This window comes from Chaetomium strumarium (assembly GCF_033439665.1).
Source record: "Chaetomium strumarium strain CBS 333.67 chromosome Unknown B0T15scaffold_2, whole genome shotgun sequence".
Taxonomy (NCBI): domain Eukaryota; kingdom Fungi; phylum Ascomycota; class Sordariomycetes; order Sordariales; family Chaetomiaceae; genus Chaetomium; species Chaetomium strumarium.
The window spans coordinates 2,004,680-2,020,036 of record NW_026944430.1 but is presented as its reverse complement, the minus strand read 5'-3'; the positions used below and the strand labels follow the sequence as shown (position 1 = coordinate 2,020,036).

At 53.0% G+C, this 15,357-nt stretch overlaps 4 protein-coding genes across 4 annotated transcripts; 2 read left to right on the top strand and 2 right to left on the bottom strand.

Annotated features, from left to right (window-relative positions):
• Positions 1-1,783: 1,783 nt before the first annotated feature.
• On the top strand, positions 1,784-3,216 carry B0T15DRAFT_105166 (uncharacterized protein). Its single transcript, XM_062861419.1, has 2 exons — positions 1,784-1,991; positions 2,059-3,216. The coding sequence occupies exons 1-2, from the start codon at positions 1,948-1,950 to the stop codon at positions 3,140-3,142; spliced, it is 1,128 nt and encodes a 375-aa protein (XP_062724102.1). The 5' UTR covers positions 1,784-1,947; the 3' UTR covers positions 3,143-3,216.
• Positions 3,216-4,164, bottom strand: B0T15DRAFT_105170 (phosphinotricin acetyltransferase). Its single transcript, XM_062861420.1, has 2 exons — positions 4,015-4,164; positions 3,216-3,950 (listed from the first exon to the last, which is right to left on the bottom strand). Exon 2 carries the CDS (start codon positions 3,896-3,898, stop codon positions 3,290-3,292), a length of 609 nt encoding a protein of 202 aa, XP_062724101.1. The 5' UTR covers positions 3,899-3,950; positions 4,015-4,164; the 3' UTR covers positions 3,216-3,289.
• Positions 4,165-4,247: 83 nt separating this feature from the next.
• On the bottom strand, positions 4,248-5,743 carry B0T15DRAFT_524137 (uncharacterized protein). The gene has a single exon (XM_062868743.1). The coding sequence runs from the start codon at positions 5,258-5,260 to the stop codon at positions 4,520-4,522; it is 741 nt and encodes a 246-aa protein (XP_062724100.1). The 5' UTR covers positions 5,261-5,743; the 3' UTR covers positions 4,248-4,519.
• Positions 5,744-13,035: 7,292 nt separating this feature from the next.
• On the top strand, positions 13,036-14,453 carry B0T15DRAFT_508800 (uncharacterized protein; the record flags this gene model as incomplete). The annotated part of the gene is made up of 6 exons (XM_062867748.1): positions 13,036-13,211; positions 13,274-13,471; positions 13,607-13,838; positions 13,987-14,004; positions 14,203-14,206; positions 14,389-14,453. The coding sequence occupies 6 exons, from the start codon at positions 13,036-13,038 to the stop codon at positions 14,451-14,453; spliced, it is 693 nt and encodes a 230-aa protein (XP_062724099.1).
• Positions 14,454-15,357: the final 904 nt, after the last annotated feature.

Genomic DNA, 15,357 nt, shown 5'->3' with positions numbered 1-15,357 from the left:
TTGCACAACAAACTAGAACAAGCGATTGAGTCTGCCCAGCGATCAACACCTGGTCGTATCATAAGAGTCACTACTTACTTTTCTCGATGTCTTCCTCGATCTAAGTCGTTAATTTTAGTGTTTGCTGACTTAGCTTCACGCAATAGCCGAGTTCGATGGCTCCCAATAGGTCCGCTCAGGTCACCTCCCCGCCCTCAAAAGGCCGACGAGCTCATCGAGATAAAGTTACAGCTTGCTGAAGCCAAGTTGGAGCATGCTAAAGCAAGGCTAGAGCTTGCCGACACGAAACTCAAGCTTGCCGATGCAAAACGGCAGCTCGCTGCGGAGGAATCGGCCGGCGCGAGGTTGAGATCGCAGGACGCCAAGTCGATATTGCGAGCCAGCAAGACCAGACCGCAAGCCGACAAGCTGATATCGCAGGCCGCCAGGTTGAAATCGCAAGCCGCGAACTTGAGATCGCGAGTCGAGGCGGAGACACCTCTCAAGAGGGGGGCGAGCTCTTCCGGTGTGATCTCTACCAACAACACGCAGCGAAAATCCCGAGCCCTGGTTTCCCAACTTACTATGGAGGTCGAATATGATGCGTGATCTATGCGGCCGGCCAGCAGCGCTTCAAAGTCTTCCAGATCCGAGCCAACGCGATCCTTGGCTGCGCCGCGAGGGGACAAGTCTCTTCCGCATGCCGACGCAGCAGCAGCAGCAGCAGCGAGATTTATTAACCTCGTACGCACGGACGCTGTGCGCCAACCCGATGAACCTGCTGGGCTGGCGGCTCGCCGTCTGGCCGGGCCGCGACGAGCAGCGGCTGTTCGCCATCATACTGGCCCCCGCCGACGACCGCGGCGAGGCCCATCCCGTCGTCATCTACTCGCGCGGCCGGGGCGAGGACCTGATTCCCGACACGGCTGAACGGGAGTTCTTGCCAGCCGAAATACAATCTCATCTGGTAGATCACAGAGGCTTGGCTCGTGTGGCGGTGGAGCAGGTGCAGGAATGGATGGGCCCATCTTTCCTACCTCGACCTGGCTGTTAGCTCTTTTCCTGTCTCATAGCGCCCATGGCTCCCTCGCAACGCCCTTTGCGCGAGAAACCTTTGTGCCTACTGTGGCTTGGCTTGGCACATCTGGGTCTTCTTCTCAACACCATAGAGTTCAGACTACTTTTATGCCTCTGACCTTTCTCTAAACTGTAACAGGTTATGCGCCCTTTTGCGTTTCCCGTGCTACGCACTTCATACTTCTATTTTAGGCAATACTGAAGCCACTTTTCTAGGTAACTGTGCCAACTTTTTCGCCTATACCTTCGGTCTGACTGGGAGGTACCTAGTCAGACTACTGAAGCCGAGAGGCGAGTACCTAATGAACCTTTGCTCAAAACAGCGCTAATGCACCATTACAAACACACCTAGAGCAGAGCAGCGCACTGAATACTGCTTACAATGCTAGTTCCCCATTTAATTCATATGTTCTCAAACCGTTCAATCCCTCCGATATGCAAACAAACCATACAAAGGCAAACCGAATCTAAACCAAACCTGCCTGGCCCGGGCATTCAAATCCAAACCAAACCGACGGTCAGGTTTGGTGTTTGGTTTATTGTGAGGGCTGGTATTGAATAACAAAATGGCCCGATGAGGCCACTGAGCGTCTTACTAATAGTATCCGAATTCGCTCAATCCTAAGCCCCTGACCTTGAGAATCTTTCAACAACAAGCGGGGCATTGCTCTACGACCGGCCCACCTCAACACGAGAGCGTGGAGTTTTACCCCCTCAGACCCCGCAGATGCAGGACGACTTGGAAGTTGGAAGCGAGATACCTTAGGCAAGATATATATATCTTCTCATGGCTAAAGCTTTATAAAGAATCCATCCATCCCTCAAATCTCACTGTCGAATTGTCAATAAACTACACAATCTCACCCAAACCACCCAAAGAAAAAATCCAAGATGGCCACCCAAAAGCAGTTCAACGTCGGCATCGTAGGCTACGGGTAAGCACCGCTCCCGTCCACCTTCACCATCTCACATCCTAACAACCGCCTCGAAAAAATAAACCAGCCTCTCCGCCAAAGTCTTCCACATCCCCTTCATCGCCCTCACCCCGTCTCTCAAACTCCACTCCATCGTCCAGCGCAGCCCTTCCCCGGGCAGCAACTCCGCGCCCGAGGACCACCCAAGCCCGGCCGTCAAGCACCACACCTCCCTCGAACCCTTGCTCGCCGACGCGGACGTGCACGTCGTGGTGCTCTGCACGCCGCCCAACACGCACTACGGCTTCGCGCGCGCCGCGCTCGAGGCGGGCAAGCACGTGCTGGTCGAGAAGCCGTTCGTGCCGACCTCGGCCGAGGCCGACGCGCTGGCGGCCCTGGCGCGCGAGCGGGGGCGCGTGCTGTGCGTGTACCAGAACCGGCGGTGGGATTCGGATTTCCTGACGGTGCGCCGCCTGATGGAGGAGGGGGTCTTGGGACGGGTGGTGGAGTTCGAGACGCACTTTGATCGGCTGCGTCCGAACCCCCCTGCTGCGGCGTCGCTGACGTGGAAGGCGTCGATGGGCATGGACCAGGGGGGTGGGCCGCTGTATGACTTGGGCACGCACCTGCTTGATCAGGTGTTTGTGCTGTTCGGGATGCCCAGTGCCGTGTATGGGAAGTTTGTCAGGCAGAGGGAGGGCAGGCTGGTGAAGGGGTCGTCGGACGATGAGCCGGATAGTGTTACCGCGGTGCTCAGCTATGCGGATACCGGGTTGGTGGTGCAGGTCCGGATTGGTGTCGTGAGCGTTGAGACGCGGCAGATGCGGTTCTGGGTTCGGGGCAGTAAGGGGAGCTATCACAAGACGGGGCTGGATCCGCAGGAGGATCAGCTCCGGGCGGGTGGGAAGGCGACAGATGCTCGGTTTGGGCGGGAGGATGAGGAGAAGTATGGGTTCGTGTGTCTGCTGCGCGACGACGGGACGGTGGAGAGGAAGGTGTGCCCCACCGTCGAGCCCGAGACATATGTCAAGTTCTACGAGCTGTTTGCCAAGGCGGTGGAGAGCGGCAAGGAGGAGGATGTTCCTGTTCCGGCGACCCAGGCGGCTCAGGTGCTGCGGATTATTGAGGCTGTGAGGGAGAGCGCGAAGACGGGGAGGGAGGTCTCGCTCTGAAGGTCGGAGCAGCTGTCGGATAATCGGGACGAAACCGTGTGTGTATAGTATGAGACCACATTCCCATCAATCCCATGCCTATCTTCCCAACATAGGACCCCCAACCGTAACTGTTTCAACCACTGCATATCATGGCGTCCTTCCCCATCAGGTCTCAGGCGGCCGTGCCACCCCATCCCCAACAGCACGCTGCACCAACAGCGTATCCAACCACCGCCCAAACTTGTACCCAGACCCTTCAATCCTCCCAACCTCTCTGAACCCCATGCGCTCATGCAACGCCACCGAAGCCCGATTCGCCTGCGGCTCCCCAATGACGCCCACCATCTGCCGGAAGCCACCGCCACCACCACTCCTCCCACACTGCGCGACAAGCGCCTCCAACAGCAGCCGGCCGACGCCGCGCCCCCTTTGGTGGTGAGCCACATACACCGAGTGCTCGACAGTGAAACGGTAGGCGGGCCGCGGGCGGAAGGGGCCGGCGTAGGTGTAGCCTGCGACTACTGGTAGTACTTCCGTATTATGTGATTGTTCGGTCTCCGACTCTGTTTCTGTTGCCGTTTCTATCTCTGTCTCAGCTACGAAACAGGGAAAACCGGCGTCGATGAGGGCGGAGAGACGTCGGTGCATCTCGGCGCTGGTAGGGGGTGTTTCCTCGTAGGTGGCTGTGGTGTGCAGGACGGCGTCGGCGTAGATGGCTGTGATGGCGTCGGCGTCGGCGTGGCAGTAGGGGCGTATGGTGGTTTTGGGGTGCATGGTTGCTAAGGGGAAACTGCTGGAAGACGTCTGTCTTTCTTCATGGTCTCATCTGGTTGGATCTGGATGAGAGAGAATACGGGCGCGATCAGGACCCCTTGGAGGAGATTACTTACTTATTTCATCTGTTGCTGTTCGTTGTTGTTTTGGATCGCTGTGGGGTATTGTGTCAGTTGTTAGGTAGGCAGGGACTCGGCCATTGTCGACCGGCGTTTTTCTGGGGCAGGTTGATGGGTGAGAGATAAGCGGGATATGCTCGGCTTGATGATGACCCGTGAACGTACCTACCTAACCTTTTACCCCACCACATCACCGCCAGCAGTGTTCGATGCCGCCATCGTCCCACAATGGGCAGGCAAGGGAGCAGACTTGAAAGCCAGGCAACATGCGAGCGGAAAGGCAGTGAAGAGTTTATCAATGAAACTGTATGTACGAGCTATTTGAAGTGAATGTACTGGACCGCGAGTCCTTTCGGGCGAAAGAAATAACCACAACCTCTTTTTAGAGAAAAGCATCAGAAATGAAGTCCATCGAACCCAAACCAAACTCTACCATCTCGCCAACCCCGAGTCCCCATTATATACAAAGATCCGCCCGCAACCTCGACTTCTTCCGGCCCCCTCAGTCGATGACCTTCTCATAGCGGTACGGCTTGGCCGTGAAGCTGCCAACCTTCCATCCAACCGGGCGCTTGTTGGCCACACAGCCGCGGCTGCCCATGCACTCGAGCGTGTTGTAGTTCTTCTTGTCCTTGTCGGCCCACGACTTGAAGAGCGTGACATGCCCCGCGGCGCCGCCCGTGCCGGCGCCCAGGGTGCCGACAAAGTCGCCGGGCTTGAGCTCGCTCCACTTGATCGACTTGGCCACCTCGGGCAGCGACACGGTGTTGTACCCGGGCGCGTAGGCGTGCAGCGCCATGGACACAAAACCCGAGCAGTCGGTGCGGTACTTGCGGCCCTGCGGGTCCGGGTAGTAAGCGCTCATCGAGTAGGGCACTTTGCGGGCGATCCAGTAGTTGGCGCGCGCCAGGATCTCAGTGCGGTTGATCTTGCCCTGGTAGGCCGAGCCGTCGCCGATCTTGACGGCGCACTCCTTGGTGACCAGCCCGTTGGAGCCTGTCTTGACGTAGTAGTCGGCCACGTAGCAGTTGTCCTGCGTCTTGTCCCACAGCGTGTTGCCGTTGATGCTCTCGCCGTAGGCCTGGCAGCTGAGCTTGACGTCGGTGCCCTTCTTGTACGTCTTGATGACCTTGTAGCTGGTGCCCGGGCCCGACCGGCAGTTGACGTCGTCGCCCGAGATCGGGTAGGCGGCGACTGCGGAGACGGCGGCGGCCAGGGTCAAGGCGAGGCTGGAGAGAAGCATGGTGGCGAAAAAATAAAAGTGTGTTTTTTTTTTGAGAACCGCTGGTTGGACTGGGAAGATGTTGGGCCGGATGGTGAGCTTGTAATCGTGCTGTTGAGTGGCAGAGTCAGGAGCAGCAGTTGTGAAGGCCGTCCGCGTCGTCTTATAGTTGTGGCCGACGGCATATGAAGACCGAGGCTAAATTTGATGCTTACTCCGTCCTGTTTGCCTTACAACAACGCAAATCCCGCCCATGCACCACACGCGGCCATGGACTCATGGTGATCACTGCTTAGCTGCTGGATGATGAGCCGAGGTGGAGCACCGTGGAGGAGAGCTGAGAGCATCCACGACCTAAAATTGGACGCCTTACTTTCCTCAAGGCCATTGTCGCCAGAAACTGCTACTGCAGCGCAGCCTTGGGTTCGCCCGCTTACTTTGTGTCTTCCAGGTTTGTTGCCTCTGAAGTCTAGAATCCCAACGTCGCCATCCCGTCGGTCAATCTCTTGGGCAGACGATGTACACATGCCCCACAGTTTCCCGCTTGGCAGATGCTTGATCTCCAGATTGGGTCACACAGCCACCGCGGCGAACCCCTGATTGTCCCTTTAAATAGAAGTGGATCTGCTACAAGCATAGCAATACTTTGCTGTAAGACGGGCCAACTCTGGCTTTCTGACCTGCATCCATGCATCTAACAAAATTTCCGAGCCGGATTGATAGAGCAGACGGAATCAACCGAAGCAAAACCCGAATGTTCGATCTGACGATGAGAGGTTCGCGATTCACTCACTTTCCTGTCACCTTTCGCCGACCTCTCCATCAGACCCAACCCCTCCAGGCACTGGAAGCTCCAGAGTCAGAGTTGTTGTTGTTATAATTCTGTTTAGTTGGCTAAGGCAGTGTAATGTGAACCTGTGATTAGTTACCCGCCAAACGGACAACCATCACGTAACTTCTCCCCAGCCATACGGCCCATACTGCCAGCCAACACCTGTGCTCATGCTCTTCGCAAATGCCTGATATAACTTTTTCACAAGCCGATCCATCTTGTCACTCATCCTTGCTTCCGACTTTTCCTCACAGCCCCAACATTACGTCCAGATGCTACTAAGCCAACAACTCCATTGCTTCCATCAAGCCATAGCCCTGAACTAAGTGTGTGAAATCTTGTTTTGTTATTCGCCTTGAGAATGTCTGCACGTTCCGATTTCCGACTACCAGATCTGCCTCTGCATTGAAGTGCTGATTGTGCCATGGAATACAACGGATCAAGGGGAAGATCCTTTGACCCCCAGCCTTTGCTCATGTTATTCCTTTGGGCCCCGCAGGTTTGGCAGTGTTGTCTGAAAAATAATAACACATGACAATCTACTCTCTCATGTCAATACTAATACGTGAGAGAAACTTAGAGTACAGTAGTTACCACGTTGGATATCTTGTATAGTGTGATGGTGGATGCTCTCTGTCCCAATGCCTGCTGCCCATTAACTTCCCCTGAACAACTAGATAGGGGTGGTCTGTTTACGAACCTCAGCGACCCGTTTGCTGTGTCAGTAGGATGTCAGACTACATGTAGAGTACTCACTTATAACATCTCGTACATCTTGACGCAGACGATCACCCCTGAGATTCGCTTCATCCCCAACATGATTGCGCTGGTATCTACCATATCCTGCTCCATGCCATTGATCTGGACACGGTGCTTGTGCCCAGCTGTGAGGAACTCCGACCCGCATCTGGCGGGTATTCTCGTGCCTGTCAGTCGCCGTCAGTTGCCGTCAGCCGCACCTATCTAGGCCGCAACACTTATCATCTCTTGCTCTTTGAACCATCCTGACCGTCAAGGTTCCTCTTCCCTCTAACTCCCACAACCATCATTCTTGCAATATCACCCAGTCGGCGCCTTCACACACAACTCTCCGCATCCGCATATTCCGCACGACGCAGGCAACGCATATATCATCCGCAGCCCCATCTTCCTCTTCTCATGGTTTAGCACATCTCTGTCGAGGAAAGTGTAGCCGCGAAATGGGCTCCAGCGAGCTTGAACTGCCTTTGCCTTGCTTTCCCTTTATTCCGCAGGCCCAGAAAGTCGGTCCTTATCCATAACTCTGTTGTCTTCCTCCCCACAAAGCCTACATCTCCACTATCCTTTCTCCCTCCGCACTCCGAACATGTTGTTTCACCTCCGGATCATCATGATCACCATCACTGACCGACAAGGCGGCTGATATCATGGAATTCAACGGTATGTATGGCTCTCTAACGCCTCCGGAAGACCTGTCTCTCACCCCGTTTCCCACGGACCACCCTCCCTCGCCCTTCATTTTGATTTCTCACACTTTCGCACGCTTTCGTCGGCATGGAGACATCATAGACTGTGCGAATTTTCACATCCGGAGCGTGCTATTCGCCGCCAGGCCAGAGGCAGGTCTACGTGACCGGGGTAAGAGAGGTCTTCCCCCTCCGGAGTACTCTCTCTGTTTTGGTTTTCTGTTCCCTTCTTCAAATCCGCATCCTCTTCAGGATTCATCCCACTTTTCCTTCTTCCGCATCTTCTTTTCTCCTCCATTCTCAAGCCTGTTCTTCCACATCTTGTCCTCCTTCCCATCCTTCTTCTACACATCATTGTCTTCGAACACCAGCCTGTATTTCATCACCATCACCATCTCAGTACTCTACTTGTTTCAGCAGTTCTTCGTGAGGTCATTAGTTTGGCCGACCGACCGACCGATTGGCTGACTTCTCCACCTCAAGTCCCTCCCTCCACTGGCATTCTCGAGGGACGACTCGAGCTTGGTCTCTGATGGCCACAGTAAGTACTGATTCAACGTTTCCCCCTTCTACATCGTCTTCAATCTTGTTCAAAAGCCACCCGACGGCGATAGCCGACTTCGAGATCTATTCTACCTTGGCCATGGCCACTCAACTATCTGATGGGCATCGACGCTTCTAGGGATCCGAACATTGAGCCGTCGTCGCTCTCTTGTTCCTCTCCTCTGCTCATTATCTCAAGAGGAGAGGTCACTGCTGACGGGTCTCCAAAGCAATTTGCAGATCATTTACGGAGCCAGTCTAAACTAAGCCTAAGCGACGGAGAGAATAGAGGCTAGAAGAATCAGGCAAGTCTTTCCGCCTATACCCCGAGCACAGTCCCTAGCACATGCCATGGTGACAATCTTTTTTCCCCAAACGGGTTGAGCCTGACGCCAGCGATGAACCAACATTGCTCTGTCTGGGTCTGAAAGCGCAGTTCCATCACACCCGCTTCGTACCACCTCTTGAATGAACCGGTTCTAGTCTGCTAACCAGTTAGACACTCACTCTCCTTCTTTGCTCTCAGGCTCCCAGAGCGTACAGATCAACCCGGTCTGTAAGCCACAATTTCCTATATGGCGAGGAACAAGTGTCAAGGAGAAACAGGCAAGTCATCCACCTTCCCCCTCTAAACCCCAGCCTAGCGCACATGATGAGAAGACTTCCTTAAACGGAATGAGCCGGTCGGTGGCGATGAAACGAACGATGTGAGTTAATCTGAAAGCGTTGTTTCGTCACATTCCCTTCGCATCACATATTCTTGAGGTGGCGGTTCGCTAACTACTGTTGCGATCTTCTCCCCCCCGGGCAGACGGCAGACAATCTGTGGTACAGATCAACAAGTTAAACTGACAGAAGAAGGAATGCTGTCCCCGGAAGAAGGCAAGTCATCCACCTACCTTTTCCTCCACCTACAACCTAACGCGCATGATGATAAAGCCTTCCCCAAATGGGCCGAGTCGGACCTTGAGCCGGCAATGACCATCATCTTGGATGTAGTCTGAGAGCGCTGTTTCAAACATTTCTCCCTTCCTTTCATCCATCAACTGAGAATCAAGCCTGCTAACCAACCTAGTTTTCTCCATCTCTGGCTTCGAGGAATAGCATCAGTACAGACACGTCGGCCGACACAGATTACCACCGCAGCTGAACTTAACAAAAGGCGAGTCATGACCCTCCCCCTTTCCGTCCAACCCAACCTTGGCAATTTTGCCCATTGACATGATGAGAGAAAAACGTGGAGGATACGAGCTAAGGTCGCTCGGTTGCCCATCGAGTGTCACGGCGCGAAGCACTTGGGTCAGGATCTCTCGGTGGATGGATGTCGCACATCTATGATCCATGTTTTGTCCTGACCCTAGGTGTTCTAAACTGTGACAGTGCCATGGAGACCGGGACCGGCGATGACTGATACAGACAAATCATCTGATTATACTCGGGGCAATGGGCCTTTCGACTATCTGAACTTTCCTGGGGTGGATTCAGTGCTGATATTGTCTAGGCCGAGCAGCAGAGACGGCATCGGCATGATAGCATGGTGAGTATTCTTCCTCCCCTCTGAAGGCTTTCAAACTCAGTTCCTGACGTATATCTGTTGCGTCAGGCATAGCTTTGAAGTATGCTATCAGATCAGCGCGCCGATAGTCACTTGCAGTCTCTACCCCAGGCAGGTATTCCCTCCAACACTCCCACCCACGATCCTCCGTCATGATGATTACCTATAAACTCCATGTCTTCTTTCTGAGGCCTGATGAAAAAGACTGCTCGCTCTGAGACGCGAAAAGAACAGCGCATAATCCTTGGTCTTCCAGACTGAGCGATGTTTTGGCTGACCGTTCTCCTCTTCATACTGGCAGGCAAAGACAATCAACCATACTGAAGCTCAGGCAAGTGTCCCCTCTCGTCGATGAAACACACTTCCCTCACCATGATGAACACACCGGCGATCTAGAGTCCTTACGCGTTCACGAGGACAATGACGAAACCATTCTTGCCCTGACGCCCCGAGATATATATACACATGACCTCTCTGTTCCATTCCGGGGGTGAGGATACGCTAACACAGTGCCATCTAGGTACGCTCAATAGGAACACAAGGATTATATCTCCGGAACTGCAGGCAAGCTTTGCCCTTCTCCGCATCGCGACATGTTTCACGGCCGATGATGAGAATATCCTAGTTCCGAGCCTTGCCCCAGCAGAGGTCAAGGCGCTGACGAATACGTTCTTGCTCTGAGGCCATGATATATATACATCTCCTCACTATTCTAGTCCGGATTTCGAGATGCTAACATTGTATTGCAGTCAACAGGCAGAATCTTTCTTTCTCCTTCATCACAGGCAAGTCTTTCCTCGTCCTCTATTCCTTCCTTTTTTTTCCATCCATGATAACTTACGTTGTCCTTCCGAGCCCTTTCTGGACCTCGTTAGTCCAAGGCATGAGGAAAGAGTTGTCCCTCTGAGACAGTAGAATCAACACAGATTATTTCAATTTACGTACTCCATTGCAAGTTGGCTGACACTTTGGGGTTGACAGGCAGAGGTCATCTTCTGTATTCCATACCCAGCTCATACTACACCCAGGCAAGTCTTCCCTCGTCATTCTATTACTTCACCGCTCGTCTATAATGAATCCATTGAAGTTCCGAGCCCTTGCACCTTGTTAGTCCAAGGCATGAGGAAAAGACTATCCCTCTGAGACGCTGGAATCAACACATCGCTTCTTCCATAGCCTACTCCATCGCAATTGGCTAACATTCTAGGTTGACAGGCAGAAGTCATCTTCTGTATTTCCACATTCCAGTTCATACTACACCTAGGCAAGTCTTCCCCTGCCACTTCCCAAGCAACACACCTTCGGTCGTGATGACCATCATGCACAATCCTCATCATCCGAGTCCTTAACCGAGCGTTAGGACAATGAGGGCAATCTTTCGTCTTTCGATCTCTGAACCGGCCCCATGGCAAATCACCGCAATCCTTCTCTCCCCCCATCTGGAAGCGACAGTTGACTGACAATGCCTTGTTTAATAGTCTCACGCACATCGCCTTGTCCTGACAAGCGGGATTGGATCCGAGAGATCATTCTTGTTGATGCCAGGCAAGTTCTCCCGTTCCGCAGTCCTCCCTCGGCAATGATGACGCACAAATATGCTTTTTGTTCTTTCTTCCGATTTCCCATGAAGACCTTGCTTCTTGTTCTGAGCCGTCATGATGACCCAGCCATTAATCAAAACATTGTTTCGTGAGTTTGATGGGTTGCTGACGATCCCCAACTCTGTTTCAGGAACACCGAGCTCCAAGTTGACACCTGACTTCGTCCATCGGACATGGCAGTCGACGCTCTAGACTACGGTCGGAATCGCTGGTGCCAACCTACCCGCCGCGGCCGTCGCTCAGCCAAAGGACTCGGAAGAATACGGACCGCAAGAGGAGTGGTCAAGCCATCAAGAGCCTCAACCATGGCGATGAAAATAGTCTGTCTACACCGTTCGAGACTTCGAGTCACTAAGAGTGAGGCAAGTGGGCATCCCCTTCCCCGATACATCTATCTTCTGGCATGATGACCATCTGCATCCTGCTGATCTTTTCTGATATGATCTGCTCAATAATTCCATTCATGCTCTGAGCCGCCAACATTGACAGATCTCCTGCATATCATTCTCGCACTCCAGTTTGCTGAACCCCCTGTTTGACACAGTCTGACCTGAGTTTACACTCGATACCCAGAAGGGTCCACAAACCGTGGCTGAGTGGTCATGTATTCTGTGACGCGAGACTACCCTAATATATCTAGCTCTCAAGAACCGACGCCTACGCTCAGCTCGAGTACTTCTCACTCCGCCGGTACCATCCAGTCCGAGGCAAGTGTGGAATCCCCTTTCATGATCCATTATCCATTCCATCCCTCCCCTTCCCTGATGACCATCTGCATCCTTCTGAACCGATATGAAACGATCCTACAACGAACCGTCACGTTCTGAGCGTCGCCAACACCATCACGCTTTGCGAAATATATCTCTGATTTTGTCGGTTTGCTGACTCTCACATTAGTGTGACACAGTGCAGACCCGGAGCTTCGAAGACTAGTACAAGAAAGGTCCACAAAGCAGCTGCTGAGCGGTCGTTACTTGATGACCATTCTCTACAAACGGCCAAGATGCCGGTTCGAGCCTTGCAAAGGCAGATGCTTATATTATGCTCCAGCTAGCTCTGTCTCGTCAGTACCACCCAGACCACAGGCAGGTGTGCATTTCCCGCATACGACGATTCCTTTTGCAATGATGACAACTAAGTACTTTTGATCTCCTACCTATGATGAGATATGGTCGTTTTCCTCTGAGCAACCGACTACCATCATGTCCATCCTAGCGCATCTATGGCATGTCGATCTGCTGACCCGCTGTTTCTTACAGTCAGGTCTAAGTGCTCCCGCTAGCTCCAAGCTAGGTATACCTTATCCCCAACATCCTCGACAAGGCCGAGACCGAGACTGCCTTGTTGAAGTTGTTGGCTCTCAAGAAGCAACAATATACACTCCACCCACATAGCCTCTGTTCCGCCGCCATCGCTTAGACTAAGACAAGCGTGAAGTCCCCGATCAATCTGTGTCCGCATGATGAGAAACCATTCGCTCTGATTCCTGCCTACGATGGGATATATAAATGTTGTAGTTGTTGTTCTGAGCCGCAGACATTTTTGCACACTCCTTCACTCTTTCACTTCTTGACCTGGCTATTTGCTGACGAACTATAGTAACAGACGCTGTAGTCCTCTATCTTAGCGGAAACTACAAGGCTTATATCGCGCTGGCGATGAACTCGGAGAAGAACTGGCCCGATCTGGTGAGATAGGGCTGGGGGAAGTCGTCGCCGGAGCGGACGAAGTCGGCCATTCGGAGACCTAGATCCCCGAAGCACGGGAGCGGGAGCGATATAGCAGGACTCCGGTCGTCTCCGACGGTAGGCGCAATAGCCATGATAAAGAAGTCTAAACAGAGCTTGAAAGCCAAACGCGAACGCCGATCGAGCATTGAGATTGAGAGTGACAGCACCATTACGACAGAAGACTATGCGGGGGCTTTTGCTGACTTTGGCGACTCCGTTAGTATGGGCGACAGCGTCTTTCAAGGGGATGACGAAGAGAGCATGGCGTCTTCCTATACAGAGGGGACGGCGGCCATTGAGATGGCACCCTCCGAAATGATCTCCTCAGACTCATTTCTGCTGCCTCCTCCGACGACTTCGACCTCGACCGCATCAAACCTCTCCTCAAGTCAGCCACTACCGACGATGATGATGCCCTCAACTGGAAAGAAGTCTACAAGGCGGTGACCGGCTACGCTGTTCTTCAGCAAGAACCGGAGGACTTCTTATCGGCGGCAATACTTTGTCGTGAAAGTCGACATCGCAGGTGGAGGAGGGGACAGCTCGGGCTCCTCTGAATCGAGTAGCAGCGAATGGATCCAGCGCGAGCTGTGGATCCAATTTGCAAGTCTATGTCATTCCATAGTATTTAATAATGGCGTGCTAACCACCAACGAAACAGAGCTTTCAAGACGCGATGCACATTGTCCAGCTGGCCGGGCTCCCTAGACCAATGCCGCCGCTCCAATCCCGCCGGATCCAAGCACAACAAGGCGGGCAGGGGAGTCACGCGGCTCCTCAACCTCCCGAGCATGAGCATGTCGACACCGGTGAAGTGCTACTCGTCCGGAGGCAGTCTGGAGAGGCAAGAGGTCTACGAGCGGATCAAGCAGCTCTTATCTGGTTTTGACAAGGTGGGTTGGCAAGCACACTTTGTCCGCGCATCTGCTTCGGTTTGGCCTAATTCCCGGGGCGCTATTGGCATAGCAAATTCCGATTCTACTTGAGATTCGATTCCTGGTTTCGAGATTAGGGATAAATACTAACCTTATAGCAATATAGGTCAACGACCTAGCCAACGTAAGTATTACTATAGACCCATCGCATCCAGATGGCTGCAAAGAGAAGCGAAAATGGTAGCAGCCGGGGAGGTGACGTCTGTCTGTGCTCGTCAACTCGCTAGGCACAAGAGGAAGGAACAACACACAGATCCGGCACACTTATCGAGCCATCTTGACAAAACCATCACTCCTACCTACCTTACCTTACCTTTACCAGGAGGGTACGCAGCGCATGGTAATGATGACCAAACCCTGCCGAACTAAGAGAGCCCATACACATCTGTATGACCTAATGACTTCAAAAAGGCAAGCCACCCCCTCGTTCTGGTCAACGGCATCCGACAAGCAGCACCATGATGAGGGACACTCTTGTTGTCCTGCTCTTACTGTACACTCATTCCAGCTGACCGCAAAAATGATGCTGCACCTTTGTTGAATCTGACCCGCAGCCTGCTTATTTCCCCTTGATTTGTATCCATCTCGCTGTTTACCGCTTGTCATACGCTGCTAACGAAAGGGTCTCTCTCCTAGGGGGAATGCACGCTATCAACGACTGAGTTGCTGGATCCGTTTCAGCCAGCGGATCACACACACACACAACGGCTGGATGAGGGGAGAAGTCATATGGAACTGGTCCAAGAGATGGAGCCTTCGGCCCCTTGGGTGGATGCTGTGTCGTCTACCTAGTTACCTGAATTTCGTCTTGTTTGCTCGCCTTCTCTGGATGGACGACGACTTTGACTACAGACTACTATGTCGTCAGGCTGCCACGCCCGGAGATAACTATCGCTTATAAAGCCCCGGCGGACAGGGACTTGGTTGAAGACAAAGGAAGGACAGGGTGGTAAATTCTGTGAAGTTTTGTGTCCTGACTGACAGCTGGTGATCAGCAAACTACCATAATTACTAGTAAGTACCTTACAACAGTAGGCAGCGCGTGGGCAGCAATGACTTTGCCACTCGCAATACGGGAACTACGGATCAGACGTATTGGCACTATACAAAGACCACCATTATTTTCTATGTATGATACAGCTCGAAGTGACAGTTTAGGGATGCAACATCACGACGAACATGTGTTTATACTCCGTATAAGTGGCCATCCATACAGTACTTCATATGCTGACCACTTGAAAGTCTGATGGTGGAGAAGCCCCTGCAGATCGGATGGTTGCGTATCGCCAAGACGGAGTCAGCTTTGGCGCCAAGAGCAAACTCGACGGCCGTTGACGCAACGGATGCCGCGGTGTAACCCGCGCATCCGCCGGTTGGGCCGCATCTGACAAGACAACTTGGAAAAAAAATAATTCGAGCAATTGAGAGCGGCTTCCGACGAGAAATACGCAGGGAGATAACAATCACATTACCATGG